The sequence below is a fragment of the Haliaeetus leucocephalus genome, unplaced genomic scaffold, assembly GCF_000737465.1.
Source record: "Haliaeetus leucocephalus isolate CR32 unplaced genomic scaffold, Haliaeetus_leucocephalus-4.0 Scaffold0, whole genome shotgun sequence".
NCBI classification, from domain to species: Eukaryota; Metazoa; Chordata; class Aves; order Accipitriformes; family Accipitridae; genus Haliaeetus; species Haliaeetus leucocephalus.
Window position 1 is genome coordinate 1,321,893 of NW_010972436.1, and position 24,143 is coordinate 1,346,035.

At 45.8% G+C, this 24,143-nt stretch overlaps 1 protein-coding gene across 1 annotated transcript; it reads right to left on the bottom strand.

Annotated features, from left to right (window-relative positions):
* Nucleotides 1-993: 993 nt before the first annotated feature.
* On the bottom strand, nucleotides 994-19,227 carry FAM83F (family with sequence similarity 83, member F). Its single transcript, XM_010564908.1, has 5 exons — nucleotides 18,772-19,227; nucleotides 14,807-14,974; nucleotides 7,216-7,337; nucleotides 5,933-6,645; nucleotides 994-1,058 (listed from the first exon to the last, which is right to left on the bottom strand). Exons 1-5 carry the CDS (start codon nucleotides 19,225-19,227, stop codon nucleotides 994-996), a joined length of 1,524 nt encoding a protein of 507 aa, XP_010563210.1.
* Between the last annotated feature and the right edge of the window lie 4,916 nt (nucleotides 19,228-24,143).

The following is a 24,143-nucleotide window of genomic DNA, read 5'->3' on the forward strand; positions in this document are numbered from 1 at the left end:
GATTGCATGCAATGCTTCTTACGGATCAAAGCTCTTGATTTTGACATGATTTAGAGTTTGGAAAGGTTAACTTGGAAAAAAAAAAAAAGGAACATTTGAAAAGCTTGTATGCCTCCTCTGCTTCCTCTTTCAACCCTCAAAGATGTGCTCCTTAATCATTCAGTTTCCATGAATGGTAAAGTATTGCTGAATTAGGAACAAACAGGATTTTGTAATAGCCACTGAAGGCTGCATTATTGCTCCCAGATCTGCCCAGTCCCCCTTATAAGGCATTTCTTCTGACCTAGTCTCAACTGCAGGTTAAACATCCCCCTATATTCCATTTTTTGTCTTTACTACATTCTTGCTAAGTCACTTTGTTTGGCTGCTATATTTATGACATGAAACAGTTCAGATACTAATCTGTTGGCCTCTGCTAGCTAAACCCTTCTCCCAGACCACTCATTTCTGTGTGGATAAGTGACAACAGGAATCTACAGGAAGACTCCTTGTGGACAAAGGATTGCTACGCTGTCTCTAAACATCCTTATTTCACCCAGAATTTGCCACTTCGATTGGATGTAGCCTTCCAGCCAGTCAGACCAATACATTTCTGCAGTGCAGTAGCATAAACAATGCAACACAGTGATTCTGAGTCTGCAGCTAGACAGACTGATGTAGCAGCACAAGTAAGTCAGAAATCTCCTGCATTTATCTGGACACAGAGTGAGCTCTGAGACCAGTCATCACAGTTGTTTTTATATATAAAATATGTGTGCACACAGACATGTGGACTAATACATTCATCGCTAACCCTCATTTAAGGGACCAACCATCCAAAGTCTACGCTTCACCCAGTAAATGTGCTTTAACTGGGGCTGCCAGGTGCATCCAGGACTGCGCAGTGGCTTTACAGACCACTGCGTGAGGATATGGCTGTAGGTTCAAAAAATCAATCAAGAGGTTACTGTTCCAGCTTGTTCAGTCTTCAGTTCTCCAGACAATCCTTCCCAATCAAGATAACACACAGGTAGATTGTTTGTTTTTATCGCTCGTGGTGGAGTTTGGACCCACGTTACCTGGAATGAAAAGAAATTAAAGTAATGTTAAGTAAATAAGACCTGGATAAAGTTTGGACTTACACTTCAGTCCTCTCTTGTTATTTACGATACACCTTTTGTTAGACCTACATTTGTCTGCACTGTCTCGTGGTTTTATTTCCTACTACTGTGAAATGAAGAGACATTAAAATAAGAGCAAATTCAGCATATACTGTGGAGAAAACCACTGGAGAAGTATTTCCAGGCTTTGGCCTGTACCCAGGCGAGCTTCAGTGGTACTCTCAGGTCCCAGTTGGCACTGAAAACCAGTCTGGCTATGACTTGGGTGGGAGGTTTTCCAAAGAGTGAGGTATGAAAAAAAAGTCAGGTCATCTCATCCATTTGATCCCCACATACATTCTCAGTAGAGGTTTTTCACGTCCTGTTTTAAACATCTCAGGTGCCAGTATTTCTGCCATTTCCTTTGCAAGACAAATCCTGAGGCCTCAGGGTCTCTCACTTAAGTAGCACAGTATGCTGCTTCAATTTTTTTATCATCTTAATTTTTTTTTCATTGCTCACTCTATGGATTCCTTCTGCTCCCAGTATCTGCACTTTTCAATGCTTGCACTGCTGTCTGATCTCCTCCATTACAGCCAGCTGTTGGTCTGGATGCCCTGGCGTATTTTTTTCCAGCACTGTACTAAAGTGTGTTTGCAGAGGCTTTTGCAAGGAAGGGAACTCGTCTGAGCTCAGCAAGGCTTACGTGACCTATAGCCCAGGGCAGTACCTACCGAGAGGGACTGCCCTGTGAATGCAGTCACTCTGAACAAGGGCAGACCCCACTCAGGTATTTGTACAGAAGGAACGTATACGTGCATCTCCCGAGCAGTGGGAGCCAGTGGCCAGTACGGAGTGAGAACAGGGAGGGAAAACTGCCACAGATCATGGTGACATGCCTCTGAGAAGTCTCAACCTTGCTAAGATGAGGGAGCTTTCAACCCAAGCACTGTCTCTGAACTGGGCTTCAAGTGAATAATTTTTCATGTCACTCTCTTGCTTGTGGGTATTTGATCAATGTTTTCCTCACCCGTAGGTGATGGGGAAGAGAAGAGCTCCCTCCTCTCCCCCTCCTTCTCTCCACCTTCTTCCACACTGCAACTCCTTGATATCCATGTGGGAGGCTGCACTGCAACCTGCCCCCACTTGTGTGGCTGCTCTGTATGCTGCTGCCTCCTCCCCACACCTCCCCACGGCATTTCATTCTACCTCCTCTCCCCCCTTTGCCCCATTCTGTATGTTACTACTAAGTTTATCATTACTCCTGTCTCCTCACCACCCCTGCTCCCCTCCCTGTCTGTATCACATTCAAGACCCTCGTGTTTACTTTCTAAAGTGTCTGTGCTCCTCTGCTTAATCTCAGCTCCCAACTCCTTTATTCTTCTCACTTTCTACTCGTCTTCTGACCTTTTTCTACAGATCCTGCTATAGTTAGAGCAAACACCCTCCTTGTATATACCCAACAACGTTCCCTTCTTTCTCTTTAGAAAAGAGGTTGAAAATTCCAGTTACCACCTGCCCATGATCCCATTTCGGCTGAAAACCACTGGTGGTAACTAAGCACCTGTTCCTGCGGTATTGCTGTGCCCAGTGTAAATCCCATTTCTCGCTGCAAGAAGCACCCAAAACTGAAACACAAAATCCTGCTATTCAGTATGTGTTCTGCAACCAACACTCACGAGGAGTGAAGGCCGATGTACGGAGCAACTCAGGATAGCAGACCCTTCTGAACAAGCCCACTTTGCTTCTTGTGGGGGAGAAAACAAAACAAAAGGGCAGCGCCTTCCAAAGGCACACAGCTTTCAAACCCTTGCAGTATTTCCCAGAAAGTGCACACAGACATCAGTGTCTTTGCTGATCACAGTCTGCCCAGCAGCAGCTTAAAATTAACAAGATTCTGGTCAGGTTCAGAGCTGCTGCTGTTGTGTTCCTGAGCGGGCAACAGAGAAATTCAAGAGTTGTGTCAATTTGATGATGTGGTTTAAGAAAACCTCGTAAGACAAAGCACAGAGTCCATGCAGTCTGCTAGGACAACGTGTCAGGATGTTAATTTGGACACTTAGTTCGGGACATTACTATCTGTAGCCCTTGTATTTTCCAGGCTCCCAATCCTGACTTGTAGGTATCCTTTTCTAGCATGTAAATACTGAGTCAGATTTTCAGCCTCTGTCACAGAACGCACTTGCATCGCTTCTCAGTTCAGATTCTCTTCATCACCATCTACTCTTACAAGACTGAACCTGACCTTTAGCCTGCTTGAATAATGTCTTTCAATTACTCTGCGAGCTACTCGGGGTGTAGATCTGGTCTCTCTATGCGTTTGCAAGGTGGGATGTGTCTCTGTGGTATGACAGAATTAATAGTGACTTTGGAGGATGTGTGCACAGGCAGGCCCACAGGGCTTAAGTGTGCTGTTTAATCTTTACAAAAGGTAAGGGCAGCTATTTCAAACTGTGAAGCTCTGAATAATTGCATCCTAACCTGACTGCATACCAAGCACCTTCTCCCTCCTTCATTTCCACTTCTTACCTCCCTTCTATCACCCAGAGTATCACACTATCAGTTTTTACTAGTCCTGCTCAAAGACAAGTTAAACTTTAAAACTCAGTCCTACAGTTACCCAAGAGCAAAGTGCCTCCTATTTTTATCTTGAAGCTGGAACTCTATTCCATGCCCATGTTCAAGAATTTTTTATTATATCCTAATGAAGCATGCACTACTGATCAAGTAGCTGCAGGATCTTCTGGGTAACTCATTTTTTTTCCTCTTCCTCATGAGTGTCCCTCTTTCTGCTGTGCCCTCTACCATCTCTGTTCACATGCCACTTTGGGACCATTAGACTAGAGCAGCTTTCTCTCAAGAACGGTGATTCACTTCAAAAGCAACACACAAGCAGTGATCTTCCTCCAGCCTTTTACACCACCATACTTCAAAAGCTGTGGAGTCTCCCATTGCCACCACGAACAGGCGTTAACAATTTGCATGAAACAAAAAAATACTTGCATGGACTCCTTGGAAAGACTTAGCAGGTCAGGAAGAGCCCAGCGGGAAGGCTGGCATGCTGGACCTCTGCGCCTTCCCTGCACTTGTTCTCAATTCTTCCTTGCCCTTTATTGAAAGAGGTGGCAGCCCTCAGGAAGTAGCAGTAGCAATAAATAAAAGCTGAACATAATAGCATGATAGTGTCTTCGTGGAAATGGTCCAGACCAAGCATCAGCCTGTCTGGCACGGATCCACTGTGTTAAAAGGCACCGGGACATCCCTGCTGCCCTGACCGTGCAATGCCCCAGAAGGGCGCAGTGCCCCACTGCTCAACTAGAGACATCAATCTCTCTCGTGCCTTAATCAGGGCCTAATTTCATCACGACATTGCGGGAATGGCGGGCTGTCTGCTCTAAAACAGCTGACAGTGAGAAGCGTAGGGAATCGCTGATATTGCAAAGTGCTGACAAATCAGAGATTACACAATTCTGTACTTCTGTCACTAGAGGGTAGTGCAAGCCCTCAGGTCCATTCCTCCGGGAGGCAATGCCCATACATCTCCCCAGAGGTCTTCACTGGGTTTTTTTCCTGGCTCTGAGGAGTGGGGCCCAGCAGCACATACTGCCTGTGCACAAGACATAAAGTGATTTGGAGAGAGGACCTCTTTAGGCCAGGGTTTAATTCTGCCTCCCCAAATCCCAAATGCACATCCTAAAATGGGTCTACTATAGTCTTAAATAAACTATCCATGCCTTCTTACGGTTCCTCTCTCCTGTGTTCATTTAGCATTTTTGAGCCTGTCCTTCATTCAGCCAGAAATATTTCTAAGAACCTAATCAATCACTGTTGTTAACCTTCCCAATACCTTGCTTTTCTTTTTGGTCTCAGGAGAATGTCTTTCCATTACACATCATGGCAGTCTCAAGGGAATTGAATCTCTCTACACCTGCATTTCACATTCATCAGAGCACAGAATGGTCTCTGGCCAGACAAGTTGAGGAGAAATTTTCTCACTGGAACTAGTTTATTTTCCTGCTGGCACAAGATGTATTCACACGCAGCGCAGCTCACAGAGAGGAAGACAACCTGGCTGAGTAGTCCATAGATTTACTCCAACCTGACAAACCATCTAAAACATTGGGAAGTTAGGTATGAACCCATAAATTGGGAGAAATCTGTGTCATTTGTGTCTTCAACCGGATGAAGCCTTGGAAGGACTTAGTGAAAATATCAAACATGCATTAGCAAAGAAAGTAAAGTAGAGATCTAGTACTTCTCCATAGCTTCTATTTTTGTGACCTTCTCTCCCATTTCAGAAGGTGATAAAGGAGCAAATTAAAAAGACTTCCACCCTCTCCTCCACTCCTTGCCCCCTCACCTCAACATAAACACATTTTCCTCTCTTCTCCGCCAGTAACTTGTCACAGTAAACACATTTGCCTAAACCCCAATGAGGAAAGGAGGGGTTTACACTGAAAATCTGTCTGCACCCTGCTAGCCACTACAATAGTGAACATACTGCTGCTGTTTCTTAGGGCAGTTCACTTCATGACCAGTACACACAACCTGTTTTACACAAGGAGACATTTGTCTTTCTCTCCCTTTGTCCCATACCCGCTCGCTGAGAAGTATGAGAAAACATTTACATGAGAAGTACCAACTTTACAATAAGACTGCCATTAAATTGCCTTCAACTTAAATTGCCTGTATCGCTTGATACAACTTCAACTCTTCTTTGATCCTGCTGCTTTTATTATAGAGGAATTAATAGGATCTACTCACAGGTGCCTATATTAAATATGCTTGCACCAATCAGCCAAACTCAGAACAAGGGACACAGAAGCAGAATGTGCTGGTAGAAGAAATTTTACCTGAGATGCCTCCAGTGCTCCGAACACTGGCATGGCCAATGCTGAGCCGCTCATATTCCAGTTTCATGTTTCCAAGGTCTTCTGCTGAATGTCCTTCACTGGCAAAAGAATTGGCCTCTATGCTTGAGCCTGGAGACCGTTTGGCCTTGCGACTGAAAAGCCCACTGGCAAACCGTTTTCCTTGCTTTGAGTTGGCCTGTGCATCTTCTTTCTTCACATCACGAATAGACTCTCTGGATTTGGATTTATTTTTCAGGTCCACGTGGAGCCGGGAGAACAGTTTCTGAGGGCTCCGATTCAGCTTGTTCAAGTTCTCCAGAGGTGGATCAATTTCTGGGAACTCCTGCTCCAATGTGACTAAGTCATTCAGAAACTGATTTAACCGCTTCTTTGACTCACTTGTTTCCTCCTTTTCCATGTTCCCCTCATTATCCTGCCTGTGCCGTGAAGCCCAGAGCATCATATCACCACGGGTTGCCCCTGCCACTAAACCATACTTGGGGTTAATGAACTTCCGAGCCACGGTGGAGGAATGAAGGCCTGGCTTCCCAATTCCAAGAAGGAATGGGTTAGCAATACCCAGTTCCCTGTAGAAATTAACTTCCTCTGAGATGGCATAGAGCTCACGAAACTCAACATCAAACATCTCCACATGCTGTCCTGTCAAGACTAGCAGGATGTTTCTGTCAATGTGGGATGAACTCCATGTGAAGCTAAGAGTAGGAAACAGAACCAGCATTAGATTTTGGGGTGCATACTTGACACAGCCCACCAAATAACATCTAAGACACTACATGGGAATATGTAGCATTGTGCCATTTGCCCATATGCCCTTGCCAGGGTGGGTCAGGATAGATACGTGAAGCTCTTTATTATTGTTCTTTGTTAGGCATGCAGATCTGGAAGAAAAGGCCCTAAAACTCTGAAGGACAGTTTACCCTTTTAAAAAAGCCTGCATCAACAGGAGGATTCTCCACGCTGAAAACCTCGCTGAAGAGAACTGAGTGCAGTGGCTGGTGGGGAGTCCTTGCAGACCACCACCTGATGCAGTGTGGAACTCTCTCTGGCCCACTGAAATGGCACGGGCATGTTCTGTTCTCTCAGGAGCAGCTTGTGCTCTGTGCCACCTTCCCTGTTGTCCCACCCCAATTTCTACAGATGCCACACAGATTACAGGGGCTGGGATAAGAAAGGGAATGACACGGGAAGAAGACTCTCAAGCAAAGCCACAAGCCATTCTTTATGCAAAGAACGTAGCTTTGCCTTAAGCAAGAGCGACCCACCTGTATGATCCAGTGGCCACCTTTTCACCATCCACCATCAGGAATCGGGATGCCAACGTGCCTCTGATCTTCCCTGCTGGCATGTAGAACCCAACTCCTGTCACAGAACGTACGCGGATATTCTAACAGGGAGGTGACAAGACAAAATGTCACAATAAATAGGGCAGAGAATTAGGTGATTGCCAGCTCCAAGTCTTAACATGTCACTCACATTATCTCACTATTTCTGGGACTACAGCTCATTTTGTATCAGCCACCAGAAATCAGAAGGGCTGCAGAAAGGAAAGCATAGTGCTGTAAGACCTGTTGTCATCCCCTGTCTATGCGAGTCACTCCCCTCCATCAGTTTATAGCCCTGTCCAATGGGTCAGCATCTTTGTGACACTGCCTGCTGTCTTCAGCTATTCATCTTAGCCCACTGGCAAGACAATGCTTTCAAAATCAAATAATCCTCCACCTCCAGTCCTGTGCTGTAGCTCAGAAGGCCCAGCCCAGGTCAGGGGAATGAATCAGAGGAAGTTCTGAGTAACGCCTGCACTCTCTGAATCCTGATCCCTATTCCACGGCACTCGTGAACTCTTCTCCAGATTACGTTAGCAGGACCACAAAACCAAGGAACTTTGCAACACCTGTGCAGCGCAAAGGACACAGTTGCTTGGAGGGTAATGTATGAGACAGGTCTATATTAGGTTCTTTTTGTGCTTGTGTTCTGATTCCTAACAACACATGGCTTGACAAAGCTGGGCAAATTAGAAGACTGGACAATTTAATTATTACAGAAGAGAGGAGGAAACAATTCTATTGCTCAAAAGATAGATGTTTCCTGTCTGTTATAACAAAAGGAGAACCCTGACCTTCATCATTTTGCTAAGAACCCCAAATAGTTACAGTGTCCACCCAGATTCCTCACTGTTTAACGGAGAGTGGAAAAACACAGAACTTTTTTTGAACAAAAGGAGTAGGATAAGTGTCTCTACTGATGTCTTGAATAGATCAGCAAAGAAGAATTTCTGAAGAAGGGGAAGGAAAAACTTTTCATGAAATGAATGGAAGTAGTTAGAAAACGATAGTACCTCTCCCCAAACCTCCTGTCTCACACCCTTTGGCCAGGAAACCTGAAAATTATAAAACAAATCACTACAAGGCACAGAGAAAACACAGGTTTAAGGTTACATGATTTTCAACAACAGATGTGTGCCTGCACTTACTGTAAGGATATATTTGCACGCTGGACTGAGTGTTTTTCTGCTCATGGGTCCCGGCTGCACAAGGCTGAATTGCCAAACTGTTTAACATGAAACACCCCGCCCCCAAAAGTCCAAAAGCATTGTCAGTGTGAGTTTAGAGCAAATGATCTTGTTGCTCTGACACAGAAATTTAGACCATTTTCTTCATTCCACCATCTGTTTCTGTAAGAATTCTTTAACAATGAAAAGCTAAAAGGTATTGTGATCTGTAGTAATAACTCCAGGGTTGGGAGTCAGATAGTCCCAAGTGTAATCACAGTTCTGACACTATTCATCATGCTATGATGTTCTGGGAACGCCAATTCACCTTTGTCTCATTCTTCCCCCATCTGCAGAGCAGGAGAATCATGAGGATTTGGCTAATGCTAGCACAGCCTCAGATCCCACAAAGAGCTAAGTCCCATTATTATAAACCTCACTGACAGCTTAAATATTGATAGGCTATAGAAATCAGCATGCAGGAACGAGTGATTTTAAGAATGCAGATTTCCTTTAGAAAACAGTTTTCTGAATATAACTCTTACCTTTGGAATCTGCTCCTATTTCCCCCACTAAAATACAGCAGTGGCAGTACAAATTCTGACTAACAGTAACTGATGATACTACTATTTTGCATTCATCTATTGCTTGGTCTGTCTGGAGTCCTGTGTGGGCATTAGCTAATTAATGCTCCCAACACTGCTGAAAGTATTATTACCCTGTTTTAAAGATGAGGAGCCTGAGAGAGAAAAAGATGAAGTGACTTGCCCAAGGCCTAGCAGTGAGTCATGTGTGGGGGATGCTGAATGCAGGTTGGGTAGAGCACAGGAGAAAGGGTGCCCTTTCCAGTATTTAGAATAACATTTGTAGTTGGCTGGCTGATCAGCTGAAATAATTTTTTTTCTTTGCTGAGTAAAGTTGGATGTGGGATTTGCCAAATCATGGAATACTGACTGCAAGTTTCAAGAAAGACCTCTGTTTTTAAATCGTTCAACAGCTCTGACACCTTATGTAACTTTGTGAATCAAGAAGTATCAGCCTGTGTGAGCAGAAAGTTCCTGAGCATGTAACAAGTTTGGATTTTATTGTGTTTGTATGTTATATCACCTTCTTTTGCTGTAAAGAAAGCACGTCTGAATTTCTGCATTAACTGAGCTACACGTAACCCTTAGAAAGGCACAGAGGGGATAGAACCAAACAGCTGAACACATAAACCTCCTTGAACAAAGTAGGCACCAGAGTGCATAAATACATCTTGAAATGCAGAAAACAAGCACAAAGTCATATAAACATCGAGTCACTCAACAGGTTATTTGTATAATGTTTTCTGCCTTGAAGGATCTTGGAGCATTTCTAGACTGATATATCAAGTTGTACAGAGGAGGAGCAAGCCTGGGGTCACGTATTGAAGACTACACAACAACAGAGGAAAGACAAGTATAAATGAGGTGAGGCTGCAGCCAGTAGTAACAAATATTTGGGGTAGAGTACCAGTTATTTCATCAGATAGAAGTGACCCCTCCAGATCTGTACTGTTGCAGAAGCCTGCTTAATGGTTGTCATAATCTGGCTTATGGAAGCTGCAGTCTGCATTAAATTTCCACATTTCCTTTGCACAGGCTTGCACCACTCCTTGCCACAAGCAGTGACTAATGTCTCCCTGGCAGCAACTTAATATGGACTGGTAACAGTCAAGCCTGACAGAGCATCCAAATGCAAACAGTGAAGGAATCAGTCTTTCTTGCTTTATTGTGATGCACTTTTAAACCTCACCCTGAATCCATAGAAAGTTAAATCAGACCCAGTTTAGAAAGCCACTAATAGGTTGTGCTGTGACTGACGCTTAGTTGTCACTTGACAGACCTGGGCAGTAGTGCTCACAGGCTGGGATTGAGGAGGGGGGTACACGAGACAGACCCTAACGGGAAGCATTTGAAGTACCTCCACCAGGGAATCCTGTGTGTTCCTTCCCTCTTAGAACAACCGCTGATATGTATGCTGCAAAGCAAGCAGGGATCTTTATTTCAAGTTGGGATGGATGGCATGAACAACCTCGATAAACTAACAGATGTAAAACAGATTAAGGAGAGGCAACAGACCAAAGCAGTAGCTGATAGGTGACAGTGATTCAACAGTCCCTTCTATTGATCGTGTTTTTCAAAATGTGGAGATCCGCTTTCCGCTGTCCCTGGAAAAATCAGATTCTTTCAGTCAATAGACTCTGGTGGGGTAGCTCCTGTCCTTTGTTCTCTCATCCTACTGCTTCACCTAAGCACAGGGCTGAGGGGGAGGCCCCAGATATCCGTTATTTCCCACTTTAAAATCCTAGATGAAGGTACCACAGAAGGGGGGAAAGAGGAAGAGAGAGATGGGATTCATGTGGAGAGGACCACAGTAACAACAGTAAAGGAACTTTCCTTATTCCTGGTCTGCAAGGTTCTCATTTCTGGTGATCAGACCTCCAGGTCTGAGATGGGTGGTAGGTGCTCGTCTTACACAGGGACACAAAAGCAGCCACAATCTGGAAGCAGCCACCAAATAATGCTGGGAAATACTGTGGACTTATCCTGTGTGTTTGCCCTGAACAGTTTTGGAAAAGGCATGCTTGTTGACAAAACAGTAAAACTCGGAGGTATTCAAGTAGAAAAGGATGGAATGCAGGTAGCTGGACCTGGCCTGCCAAGGTCATTACTGGGTATTACTCATTTGGGTCTTTGCAAAAAGAGAGCCTTGTACCCCCATTTTCAAAAGGTCACAAGCAGCCTAGAGGACTTCTGTAACAGACAATTAAAAAAACAACAGCATTGTATTACATTACATTCAGCTTCACCCCCACTTGAGTTAGGAATCAGTGAGGAAAGACATGAAATACTGAAATGAACTTCCAAAAATGTCTTTGGCAGAAACTTCTAAGAATTCCTGGAGTGAGGGGAGGAACTCCTTACATGTTGGGAAAATTGTAAAAATTAACATGAAGGTGAACTTCCTGCAGGTAACTAATTCCCTAGGCTTGCCTGGAGCTCTAGCTGAACTCCCCGTCTTTGAGCAGGAGCGTCTGTTACTGGGGTCTTGGTTAGCAGAAGCATGGGGAGAAAGAGAACTCACCTAAAAACTGGTGAGAACCCTCACCCTCAGGTCAACAAAAAGAGGAATTTGTGGCGCTATGAGTTTTGTATCTATGAGAACTTTGATTCGTTGTGATCTCTGAAGAACACTCTTTGTGTCAAACATAACAGAAGTCTGGCAAACCATGTCCTGTAGGCTCAGGAAGCCATATGACTCATACACACAAGACATGCTCTTACTAACATCCCAGGATGAATATGATGATGGTTGAATTTAAATGCATTTCTGGTGATCTCTGGCCTTCAGACAAAAATTGAGGTTTTCTCATTTCATGCTTGGAGTCAGTAAAGACGTTTTTGTCTTTGCAGAGTGAGGTTCTGTCTTCCTACAGCAGTTTCCCTCCTGTGAGACTGTCAGCAGATCCTGATACCTTGCCATCTCAAAATGGCACCATAGCCAGGAATTTTGTGAGAACACCTACTGCTGTATGTAGACAAATGGCAAAATCCAGTGTTAACAGTAAATCTCCCTGGATTAGGACTGTTGAAGTATTCACTCTGTATTGGATGAACAGGGCAATGGAAGCAAAAGGGCAGGAATCACAAAACAATCTGAGCCCATGGTAGTGTTTCATCTCTCTCTCTCTTTCCCTGGGGTCAGAACTTGCCTCAAAACTGAAAAGTTAGAACCCACATTGCTGCAACGTTCTGAGAAAAAGCCGTCCTGTAAATCTTGCACAAGCATTCTGAAGGAAAGGTGGGAAGAAGGGCAAGAAGTAAGAGTATGCAATTCCATTGCTGACAAACTGTGGCCTACTGGTGAAAATCTTTTAGAAAAAAGCAAAATGGTTACGCAAAAAGACAGTGTAAGGAGACAATGTTTTCCCTGTTGCTGAAAATCTGTAGGAGAAACTCAGACAGCAAAGCAGATATCAGGAGAATGATGTCATAAATAAGAAATGGGTGAATGAAAGAGAACTGCACTAGAGTTTCTTGTTCTTCCTCAGCAATTCCAAATTCCTCCATGATCAAGCAATGTGAGACAAAATGATTCTGCCTGAACAAGACCAGAGGCCCAGCTTGCTTTCTTGCTTTAAATCTGGGTCTTCAACACTAAAAGTTCCAAACAACCCTCGACCCATTACATCAATGAGGTGAGGGTGGGGGGAGTCCTCAAGGGGAAGCCTTAACCTTGCTTGAGATTCCTTGGATATCTAAAGCCTGGTGTCAGGGGAATCATTATGTGATGATTTCTGCCATACTGACCCAAGCAGCAGCATAGATACACCCAAGGCAGCCCTGGGCAGAGTACTCAGAGGCCATCTTCCCTGAGAGGCAAATGACCGTTTCCCCTTACAGGAAGACTCTTCCCAGTCCTTCTGTAGTACCATAGACAGGAATAAACTGCACTGACCTTAACAAGATTAACTAAAGCCTTAGCCACACTGGAAAAGGAATACAACAACCTTAAGGGGAATTTAAGGTACAGTATGAGATAGCTGGGAGAAGAGGGGGAAAAATTTGAAGGACAGCACTCTGTGGGCTGGAGCTTGGCAGAAGAGTGAACAATTAGGTCAGAGAAGGATGTTAAAAAGTTCTCAGTGGACATCCTTCAGCCCAGCTTGTATTTGGACTTTTTTTAGCTGAAGGAGTCTAATGAAAAACATAGCAAGGGCTGCTGTGAAAGAAGGGAAGCACAGAAGGGACACAGAAGAATTTTCTCCTGCTTTTGATGGCATCAGTTCGAACTCTGCCTCTTTGGAAAGGGTAACGCAAGTAGGCTGCTGCAGGACCTAGCCACTGCTGTAGCATGTCGCTGTGACAATTGGTTTTGGAGTATAAAGTCTGCGTAGATACCTATGGAGAAAGAGGTAAGAGGAAAAGCAGAAGGGGACTGCTTACTGTTTAAAGATGGAGAAGGCAGACAAAAAGGAACTCATCTCTCCAGTACCACTGAAAGTTTTTCTAAAATGCCAGGGCATCTTTTCATTCACTCTATCTAGGAGTTAAAATATGCAGTACTGAAGGCATCATTCCTGCACATGATGACACGGTGAGAAGAGTACTGGGAAACAGGTACCGGAGCAAATGGAACTGCTGCTGTGATTTCACAGTTCTGTAGCAAAGAGGTTTGAGCCTAGGCCACAGAATACCCCTGAAGCTTGAAACAGGTCTATTATAATGATGTCTGTGTCTTGCTTTCAAAGACACCAGAGGAAAGAAACTTCCATCTCTGTTTTGGAGAAAGATGAGAAAGCTGCTTGGCTGGATGTCTTTTTTGATGAAGTCCAGAAACTCAGAGCAGAGTGGAAGTTTGCAGGAGCACTGTTCAGATATATGCAAGTCATTTTCATCCAGATTTAAGATGGTTCTCCTAAAATGGTTAATATGAGCCTCTATAATCCTCAGAGCTTTTTGAGTTTTGGTTGTGTTTTCTTTTAAAGTATTAATTGAGTATTTATGGAAGATCTGCCCTTCCTCCAGGCAAAAAGGCACCCCCACCCCTCCTGCTGCTCAGAAGAACAGTTGGATCACAAGAGGGGTGAGTCTGGAATCCCATAGATGATTGTTTCCTACCTAACAACTTTTTCAGTATTTGGAACAAGTCTGTAGTAGTGACAGTGACTAAAAAAACATTAAAAAACCAAGGAATACAACACTAACTCTAAACACACAAAGGATTTCAGGCTGTGTGTAATGTATTGAGATCCTACTGAGGCTGATTCTGCCAGCCAAGCTAGGCTGACGACTCCGCTGTGCTGCATGCACTATATGAAGGCATACTCTGACATGGAACTGGGGAGCAGCTATGCTCCTCAGTCCTTTATGTTCTCAGGCAAAGGAGGACTATAAGCATATTCACTCCCAGATGATTACTGCTGGATAGGAAAGTCTTGATTTCACAAAGTATATGTGTTCTATAACTGGGATCCATGCAGACAACAACTCAAAGAGCTACTCTGGACTCTAGTTTGAATCCTTGCATGGGAGACCCACAGGAATTTCCTCAGACAATTTTCTTCCCAAACAGGAATTTTTAGGTCACAAGAGCCAAGAAACTACATAGACCCCTGTCTCAGGTGAAAGGCAAAAAATCCAAATCTTTCCTTTCTCTTTCTTTCGGTATTAGCAAGCCACTCTCTTATCCCTCTATGTCCCATCAACCCCTGTCTAAGTGCTGTGATGTGACTTGTACGGAGGAAGAGATGTGTTTTTCTGTCCAAGTGAGTTCCAAGATTCATTACAACCAAAAAAGGCCACTGACCTGCAGGAGATAGTGGTTCGTACTGAATATCTTACCCGGATCTGCAAGTCACTGAGGTCAAGGCATCTGCACATTTCCAGAAAGAGCTTCACACTCTCCTCATCTAGGATTATATAGACTGGGATCCAGCGCTTGTAAGCTGCATCAACAATATCACGGAAGATGTCCCGGTCTGTAAATACATCCATGACCACTGCAATAATCTGGAAACAAGAAGACAGTAGACAGACAACTGAATAAAATATTAGGAACTGAAAGGGAGGCCCATCACACTGGTGCAAAATAAAGGAGAGCACTGATACCAGAATATGGAGGAGGACGATACAGGGGAGACAAAAGTACAGGGATGTACGTGCCCAAGCACTACCAATAATCTTGTAATTTTCTGGCTTGGCTCCTGCTGCACTTTGGAATGAACTTAATAAACGTCTTTGAGAGTTCTCCTCCTTCTAGGGGAAGATGACTTATTTCAGCAGCCTGAGGAATGCCAAAGCCAAATACCTAGTTTTTCCTCGGTATTGTGAAACTTTCGTTGTGTCTGTAAGGATCCACTTAAACAAAGAAGAACAATGAAAATAGATTGAAAAAGAAGAGTGAAAACCACAGCTCAGCTCTAACACTTAATCAGAAGGTGAGTAATGGAAGAATGAATGTGCAGAGGAATCGGGGCCTGAATATTCAGCCATGGTGCATAGTGCAGACAAGAATTTTATTTTCCTTTTTTTTCCCCATTCCCTGTGAGAAGTCTGCTCTCAGGGCTGGCTTCCTGAGGAATGTCTTATGGAGCTCAAACATAAACACCTCATATTTGCCAGGAAGGGACTGGAGTGTGTGCTCAAGGTTTGGAGGCAAAATCATCATTCCTTCTCTTCACGTGTACGTTTTTTCTGGTATAAAACTAACCCCTCTTTCCAGGCATAGATTTTACATAAAAACAAAAGGTTGCACTGACGTGACAGACAAGCCTGAACATTCATAGGATGAATAACAACAAAACCAAGAAGGTTATGGGCAACTGTAATGCTGATCTCTACATGTTTTGTCTTTCCCTTTCTGTATCTTTTACACCATTAGAAATATCAATTCACTTTTCTGCCTGAAAGAGTTATTCTCCCCAACATTTGAAAGGTTATGAATGAAGGAAACTACTGTTTTCCTAGTCCCACCGAGAAACACCAACTTGCCAGGTCAGAGCTCTCATGCTGACGGTATGCTGGGAATAGAGTTGCCTAAATTTTAATTTTCCAGGCGCTGGGGTCACAGTGACGAGTCAAGCTCTGCTGAGGATGGCGCATACAGGTGTGAATGGAGCTGAAGACTGGATCAAACAGTAGGATTTTCTTCACTTGAAGTTTGGAAGAGGTGCAGCTCACGTTGCAAGAGCCCCCTATGGAAGGGGGAATAATTCCCAGCAGAGACCTCTTTCCTTTGAAAAATGCCCTTGAACAAATTGCTTTTGGGAAAGTGACGCCACAGTAAATGTCCCCTACTGTGTTTGCTGAGTCTCTGCTTATACAGCCAACAACAACCAACACATCTGCTCCGTCAGGCTCCGACTGTTGACAGTGCTTACACAAGCTTTTCTTTGTTAGAAAAAGAAAAAAAAGAGCTGACATCATTGCGTTTATGCTCATCATTAACATGTAGTTTCCTGATATAGGTGAACTATGGTGGAGCTACATTATATTAATAGTAAGTCCCTCAATAACTTCTGCTAGGCAGAACTGGATTTCAGGTCCAGCCTTGGTTCTTGATTCCCAGCACAATGCAGCAAGATGCAGCGAATGTTACCAGAACCTCTGAAAATTAGAATACAGTGAACTTGTGCCACTTTATTCCTGAACAACTTCATATACAGGCAGATTATAATTTAAGGCATGAAGAGTTCATGCATTAATTCAGGCCTGTTATGCTCCCCCTCCGCTCCACACACTGTGGTATGGACGTAGTTATTTAGGAGCAGGAATGCCAGATAATATTCATTTGAAGTAAGAACACCCACATAAGGACTTGATCAAGAATAGACAGCAGAAGTGTGAATTTGTTTTCTTTCCATCCTCTCCATTTGCAATGAGTGCAATGACTGCAGAAATTACACCACATCCTGGACAAACCATTAACTGTTAGTACTGGCCTTGCAATATGAAGGCATGGTTCCCTCCAGGCTTTGGGGCCCTGGGTCAGTTCAGGCTTCTTTGCAAGGCTGTGGACTAAACCCATGAAAACTGCAGTCCTGTACAAAAAGCAGATGAGCTGCCTTGCAAATGGCACTTCCAAGCCAGCAAAACGTGCAGTGGGCAACCCCTGTCATTACGTTAGTCTTCTTGAAGCCCTGCCACAGCTGGTCACCTGTTAAGATTGCCTAGGAGAGCTCCCAAACACAGCAAGTGAGAGCATGAGTGTCTACCCCTGCAAGAGGTTTTCCCCATTCCTCTACTTATCCTACGGATTATAAATTTATCTATAGGACCCATAGGTGTGCCTAGCTCTTCATAGGTATTTGAAGATTGGCAAGCATTAACTTGCCAATCTCATTGCGGCAAGGTAGCTTAATTAACATATGTTTGTAAAACACTGATGATAAGCCACCCACAGACATGTGCCACATATTACTAGCATCTGTTTAGACACCCCCCCCCCAAAAAAAAAACCCAAACCAAACCCAACAAAACCCCACTCTCTTCTGCTGAATGAAAAGCTGCTACCTGGAGACTTTTTTCCCAGGGCCAGCTCACTTGAACACAATTGGCATAGTTATCTATGAAAAGGACCATTAAACACTCAAATGGCTGTTAAATGTGAAACCACCTTTGGGCTGGGAGGGGCACAGTTCATCCAGTCAGTGAAAAAATGAAAATCTACAAAGGAATTAATTACTTTTAGGTGCCAGGCACAGCTATCAAAAAGTGCAAAATTTCCCAGTCCTTGCACAATCTGTAGAGGCATTTGCAGCAGCGCAAAGAGGATGTGAAGTCGCACTAAATCGGAGTGTAAGGATTTTACAGCTTCTGGTTCTTCTATACCACTGATAACACCAGTCGCTGAACAGGATTATGGGGTGTGCACGTATTTGTGCGAGCAGGGAGCTGAGGAGATCACCCGCTGGATTAATGCCTCTCTGGAAAGCTTTCTGTGTTTCCCAGCTGGTGGATGGCGGGGGGGGCAGGGAGCAGGTGGAGGAGGACATAACTGCTGAGTTAGAAAGCTGGAAAACAGAAAGCAGCAAAACTAAGAGCAGGAATGAGGTCTCCTACGCTGTTACCCCCTTTCCGCAGGAGGGATGTCAGCTCTGAAGGGGATCTTTTCCTGGGTGGTGTTCCCTGGAAACTTCACTCACACCTCGAAGAACCTCGTCATTGCCCCCACCTCTTCAACGCTAAGCCCTCGTAGCATCACGGCTGGTTTGTCTTCCTCCCTGAGGTGCCCTGTCACCACTAACAATCCTTTCCAGCCAAAGATAAATAGGAGGAGCAGCCGCATATTGTCTGGACTCTGGCTGCTTGCAGTCCAGGCTGGACGGTGTTGAGACCGCAAAGAATAAACCCAAAAAACACCACCCCTTAAACAAGCTCACTGCCTTGTGTTTAACTAGGGCTACCTGTACGTACAGGAGGGGTGGCTGTAACAGCACCACGAGCCGCCTTCCCCTGAGCCAGGGAATCGGACTAGGACAGGACAAACTGAAACATAGGTAGAAAAAAACCAATTCGGGGGGTGGGTGTGCAGGGGTTTAACCCCCTCCCGGGCACCAGCTTTGGCAAACCGTAACGTGACCGGCAACAAACCGCCGGGAAAGCCCTGCCCAGTGGATGCCGACCGGGGCGTCCTCCCGCTTCGGAGGGAACCGGCGAGGAAAGCCCCAGCGGTGGTGGGGTCTCGCCTCCCTTCCACCCCGGAATCCCCACCAAGCCAGGTCCTTTGCCCGGGCTCCCCCCGGTGCAGAAGACGCGGAGGGGTGTCCCGTCGAGGGCAACCACTCGGTGTGGCGGCCGGGCCCTACCTTCTGCGCCTGCTGGATCATCTCCCGCACCACCTCCTTCAGGTGGGGCGAGCTCTCCTCCTTGCGCGGGTGCGTGAAGAGGGCCACCCGGCTGATGCCCCGGTAGAAGGTCTTGTCGGTCCAACCCAAATCCAACGGGGGCACCTCCGTGTCCGAGCGCTCGGGCCAGTAGGCCAACGAGAGGGTCTCGCCGCCGGGTCCCCGCGCCGCCTTGCCGCTCTCCCGGGGGTCGTCGTATCCCCGCCAGCCGCCCCGCAGGGCTTGCAGCTCATGGCTGGAGAGAAAGTCGCGGAGCTGCTCCTTCCTCAGGGCCTCCCGGTAGGCCGCCTCGCCCCGGGTCACCAGCGTCTCCAGGGCCCGCCGCTGCTCCTCGCTGTAGTAGAAGCGAGCCTGGGCCTCCGTCACCTTCTCGTTGACGTGCGACTCGTCCAGCAGAAGCACCTGGGATTCCGCCATCCCGCCGGCGGGCTACGGAAGGCTGCGGAAGGAGGGAAAAGCGGAGCCGGGACCGCCTCACCTGGCCTGCCCCAACCCGCCCTGACGGGTGGAGCGGCCACGCCGCCCTGCGCCGGCCGCCCCTCGCGCTCCCCTGGGGACGCGGCCGTCCCCTCTGTCCTACCCCTCTCCCACACACGGGGACACGGGTGGGCTCCCCCCCCGCCGACCCCGGCATGGCCGGCAGCAGGGGTTCCTGACCACAGTGCTTGGCGGAGAACCCAAGCCCGGGCCGCGGGTGTGTTTTGGCGTGCTAACGCAAAAATCTACTTGAAAGGGGTTTCCCCGCCTTTCTTCAGGCGTGGCGGACACCTGAGGGGCGCGAGTGGGGAAAGGGGGGACGGGACGGGACGTGGGCAGACGGACCACGGCGGCCGCAAGCCGTGGGGCCGCCCGCTGCGGCCGGCTGCGAGCCGTCCACTCTCCGAATCCGCTTACAGAGCGGCAGCAGCAGCTCAGCGACCCCCAAAAAGCGGGAGGTGGGTTCCCTGCTTACAGGTGGGACGAGGAGAGAGCGATCTGCCCCGAGACCACACCAGGCTGGTGTCAGAGCTGGGAATAAAACAACCCCACTCCCAGTCTCGGGCTGGGAACGTGAATAAATACCCCCGGCCCGACACTCGTGTCCCAGCTGAGAGACTAGGGGCTGTAATGTTAAATTACGATTTTTTGCGTGGTATGCGAGAGTTGCTAGGGGCCCTAATCAAGATTCAGGCCCCGCTGCGGTTTGCAGTGCGTAGGTACACAAAGGATAACAAGCCGTGCTTCCCCGTCAGCCCAGGGACAGAGCTGGCAGGGATGAGCAAAGAAACGGGGGTAAAGGCAAGGCAGTGGTGAAATACAAACATTCAGAGGCATTTGCAGTGCTTTACATATGTGATTAGCCCTAAGTGCTCTCATGCACAAAAAAACTGTAGGAACAGAGCTGCTCTTTGTCTCCTCTCTATAAGCAATTGCCTCCGCTCAGTGTGAGTTAGCTTAAAAATCCAAGGATGAGGTGGGGCACCGGAGCTCATCCTGTGCTGTTCCTCTCCTTTAGGTAGAAGGGAGTATTTTAGTATTCCAGACTTTCATCAATAGCTTTTCCTAGCATGAAATTCACTCAAAATTTGAAATTACACTTTGCAGAGGTCTACTCCTCTGCCTACCAAGTCCTCTTTAAAAATTAATTTCAATATAGGTTCTTTTTTTAGCCTGATTTCCAATGGAAATGAGGCTTACGTGGTCATGGTGTTTGCATCTGTCTGCCTGTCTGTCCATCTCTCTAATAACTTTTGAACCCACTGGCTGATTTTGAAAAAAAATTTGGCAGAAGCATAATTACATCCCTAGAGATTTTGTGAAAATAAATGGCCTGATAGCAAAAAGAGACCCTATCACAGGCCCCAACAGGAAAAGTTACAACATGGGTTCATGCCTGATTAATTTCAGATATTCCATAAAAGTGAAAACACTAATAAGTGCCTGATCTGTATGAAAAGCTTCAGATGAAGTTTATGCCATCTTAGACACCCTAGTCAATCAACCACAACACACAAATACACAGGAGATACGGCTTTGTTAGTTCCAGTGCTCACTAAACTACTTGGTGTGGTCTGTTTTTGTTTTTTTTTTTTTCTGTACCAGAGGCTGCCATCAGCTCTGCTATTTCATGTGTGGCTAAATAAAATCTCTTTAATCCTAGGTGCTCTATTCATTCGTAGCTGCACAATGTAATCCTTTGTGTTCAGCTAAGGCTCCCACATGAAAGCAATAGTAGGTTCACAAATATATGTTTAGTTTTATATTTAAAAGCAAGCGAACATTTCCCACATCCAAGTAAAAGCAGCAGAGATTTTTCAGTTTGTTGTGATGAAATGTTTAGCCCACATCTCTCACTCTAAAAGACAAAGTGTTGTCTGTGTGTTGATACGATAAATAGGGGCAAGGAGCTGTGCAAAAGCTGAGAGAGACCCTTTCCCAATGCATGAATGTGTCCCGTCCCCCCCTCCCTGTTCTCGCAGCAATACACACCGACCAAGCGTATTTCCTATATGGAGTTTTTATAAGGTCTGATGATTCAGTCCCCTTCGATATACTCTGACCCTCCGGCTGACAGCCTCGCCGCAAACACTGGTAGAAAGGGCTGTGCAAACAAACTGCCCTCTCTGTCACAGAGGTAACCCAACCCTGCGGGACTGGAGAAGAAGAAACGTGGCAGGCAGGGTGGGGGGAAATACCTGTCTGGGTCCCTTTGGGATCAAGGAATGCATCCCGGTTTCCGCTCTAGAAGAGGGTCATTATTGTTTCAGCTCAGGTTTTCCTCTCTGCTCTTAGCACGGGCTCAAGAGAAAGAAGAAAGGAGAAGGCTGCTTTCGAATTGGGCCGAGGCAGCTGCAAATCCACACAGAACTACACTATCAGCCCTTTGATTTATTTTGATCCTGGGGATTACTCGCTGGAGGGGCTGTGTGTGCGTAGGCAGGGTTGGGTCTCTTTGCTTTTCGTCTTTCTTTGGGTGTTGTCCCAGCCAAGTCCTGGTTAAGGTCTTGCTTACTTTTCTGGTCTGGTTCCAAAACGTTTTCCAAAGGATGTAAACTAACCTATCAGGAAATATTACCTCTTACTGTAACCCTCCCCCAACCCCATTAGAGTGTTTTAAATCTTCTGCCTTCAAAAACCTCCCACGTATATTCTGGTTACTTGGGCCTAATTGCTTCACTTTCCTTTGCGAGGCAGTGCAGGTTGTGCATGAGATAAAGACGTGACACCTTATACTTAGCATTAATTGCAACTGTGCTTGTCCTGAGCATATGCCTCTTGCCAGTCCTTCCTGTGTAATTTCAGTCCCTAAATAGCCCACCTCATGATATATTCTTTGATAAATTTCCTAGCAGTTTTTCTTGCGACATAAACTGCTACAAGCTCTTGTTATAAACCTTTAGGAATAACATTCTGATGCCTTCCCCCTTACCTACATCTTACTTCTCCCAAAAGCAGTCAGCATCTACATGCAAAATAGGAGCAAAAACAGGGGCAGATATATTAAAAAGAAAGTATCATTTTTTTGATAAAGTGGTTGAGAGTTATATAGTAGAAGCCTTTTTTTGAGGGCCAGTATCCTCCAAAACAAAACAACATGATTTACCAAAATGTCTCTGATAACAATACTACCTTTAGGTTGTCTTGTTTTGTTTTGTTTTTTTTCCCTCCATAAAAAGCAGCAACTGGTTAAAAATTACTTTTGCAGAGAAAACAGGTTGGCTTAAGGGATGGAGGATACAAGAGTGTTTTTCACTTCTCAGTGTCCCAGCTGCAGGTTAGCCTGAGGTGATGGGGCTTTGCCGTCTTGAAATGGAAGGGTAAATAAATAGGTGCCTGTGCCATGGTTGTTATTAAACACTATAACTCCTTCCCTGTGCTGGCTGGCACCACAGCAAGACTCGCAAAGGCTTGGTGGAGATTGCATCTTCTTGACTCTCTTCTCTGCAGCCGGGATCCAGGAGTTTGTGGGAAGACTACTACATGCGCAGCAAGCCGCTCTTTGCTTGTCCCGAGTCTGAAATTTCATTTGCAAGGGCTGCCAACCCAGCGCAGGAATGGGTGCATTAGTCACTTCCAAGTATTAGCAGAGCTAAAAAGCCTGAAACAAGGTGATTTCAGGGTGGAGAGGAAGAAGTGTTTGCCTTCACCATTCTCCCTGCAGCGACCCAAAGAGCTGCAGGCAGGTGTGTCACTTCTGCAGCAGCAGTGACAGACTGCAGTCCAAAGGATGAAGAAATGCTTTCAGATGCTTCCTTTCTGTCATATTACACTGCCTCAGGGAGAAAACCTAGCTGCTGAATTGGAGAATTGCCGCAACTGAGTTAAGTGCTTCTAGCCTCCCACTCAGTTCTTCAGCTGTTGTTTCCATGTGAGAGTAAATAGGTAAGAGAGTCCTCTGAAGGGAGCAGAAAGGAACAACTGCGTTCACGGGCGCATTTCTTGCAGCAAGGTATTTGCTGATTGAGCATGCACAGAAAGGCCTTTAGCTGTTTTTCCTGCCTGCTCCCATTCACGGGGCAACAGTTTGAGGCAGTTTCCTGTAAGAAATAGTGCTGACCCAGGTCTCTTGCTTAATCTTTCAATTCCCATATAGGCAAGGACTCAAAACTGGTTGCAATTCAGAATTCAGCTGAGCTACCCTGTGGGGCCTTGGCCAAGTTGTCTGCTGTGCCTCAGTTCCCTATCTGTAAATGAGGAAAATACTACTCTACTTCACAGGACTGCTACAGGGAAGAGCTGAAGAAACAAAAACCCAAACCAACATCACCTATGTTTACTTTGGTTTCTCCTGCAAGGCGGAGGAAAAAAAAAAAAAGACAGCTGTAAAGTCCCTTTGCACATGAGCCAAACCCTGAATGGAAGCTCTTGCTAAAGAAAACAGTGAGGAATAAGCAATGCAGTCTCTGAATAGGATGCTTAATGGCAGCTATAATTATGTAGCTCTCAAATCACAGTGTGCTTTATAGACAAAGGAACACCAGGAACGGGGGTGCTGATAAGTTAAGGCAGCAACAAGTCTACAGCATGGTGTACTTACCTGTGTTCTGGCCACCTGTCAGTGCACATTGCTACCGACTCTTTGGAGCAGAAAATGCTCGCGTGAGAGTTGACGGGAAGAGGAGCGGAGCACAGAGGGAAGGCTGGGGTGGGTGGACCACGCAGAGGCTGGAGGCGTGAGGAGCAGACTGGCAGGAAGCAACTAATGGGATAATCTTGCTATGGTGGAGCAGGCCACCAGCCAGCGCAGCAAGATGAGGTGGGAGATGGAGTTACGTGCTGATGATAAGGATGAGATTTCCCAATGCTATGTGTTGGACAAGAGGGAGTCAGTGGAGGGGATGCAAGAGAGACAT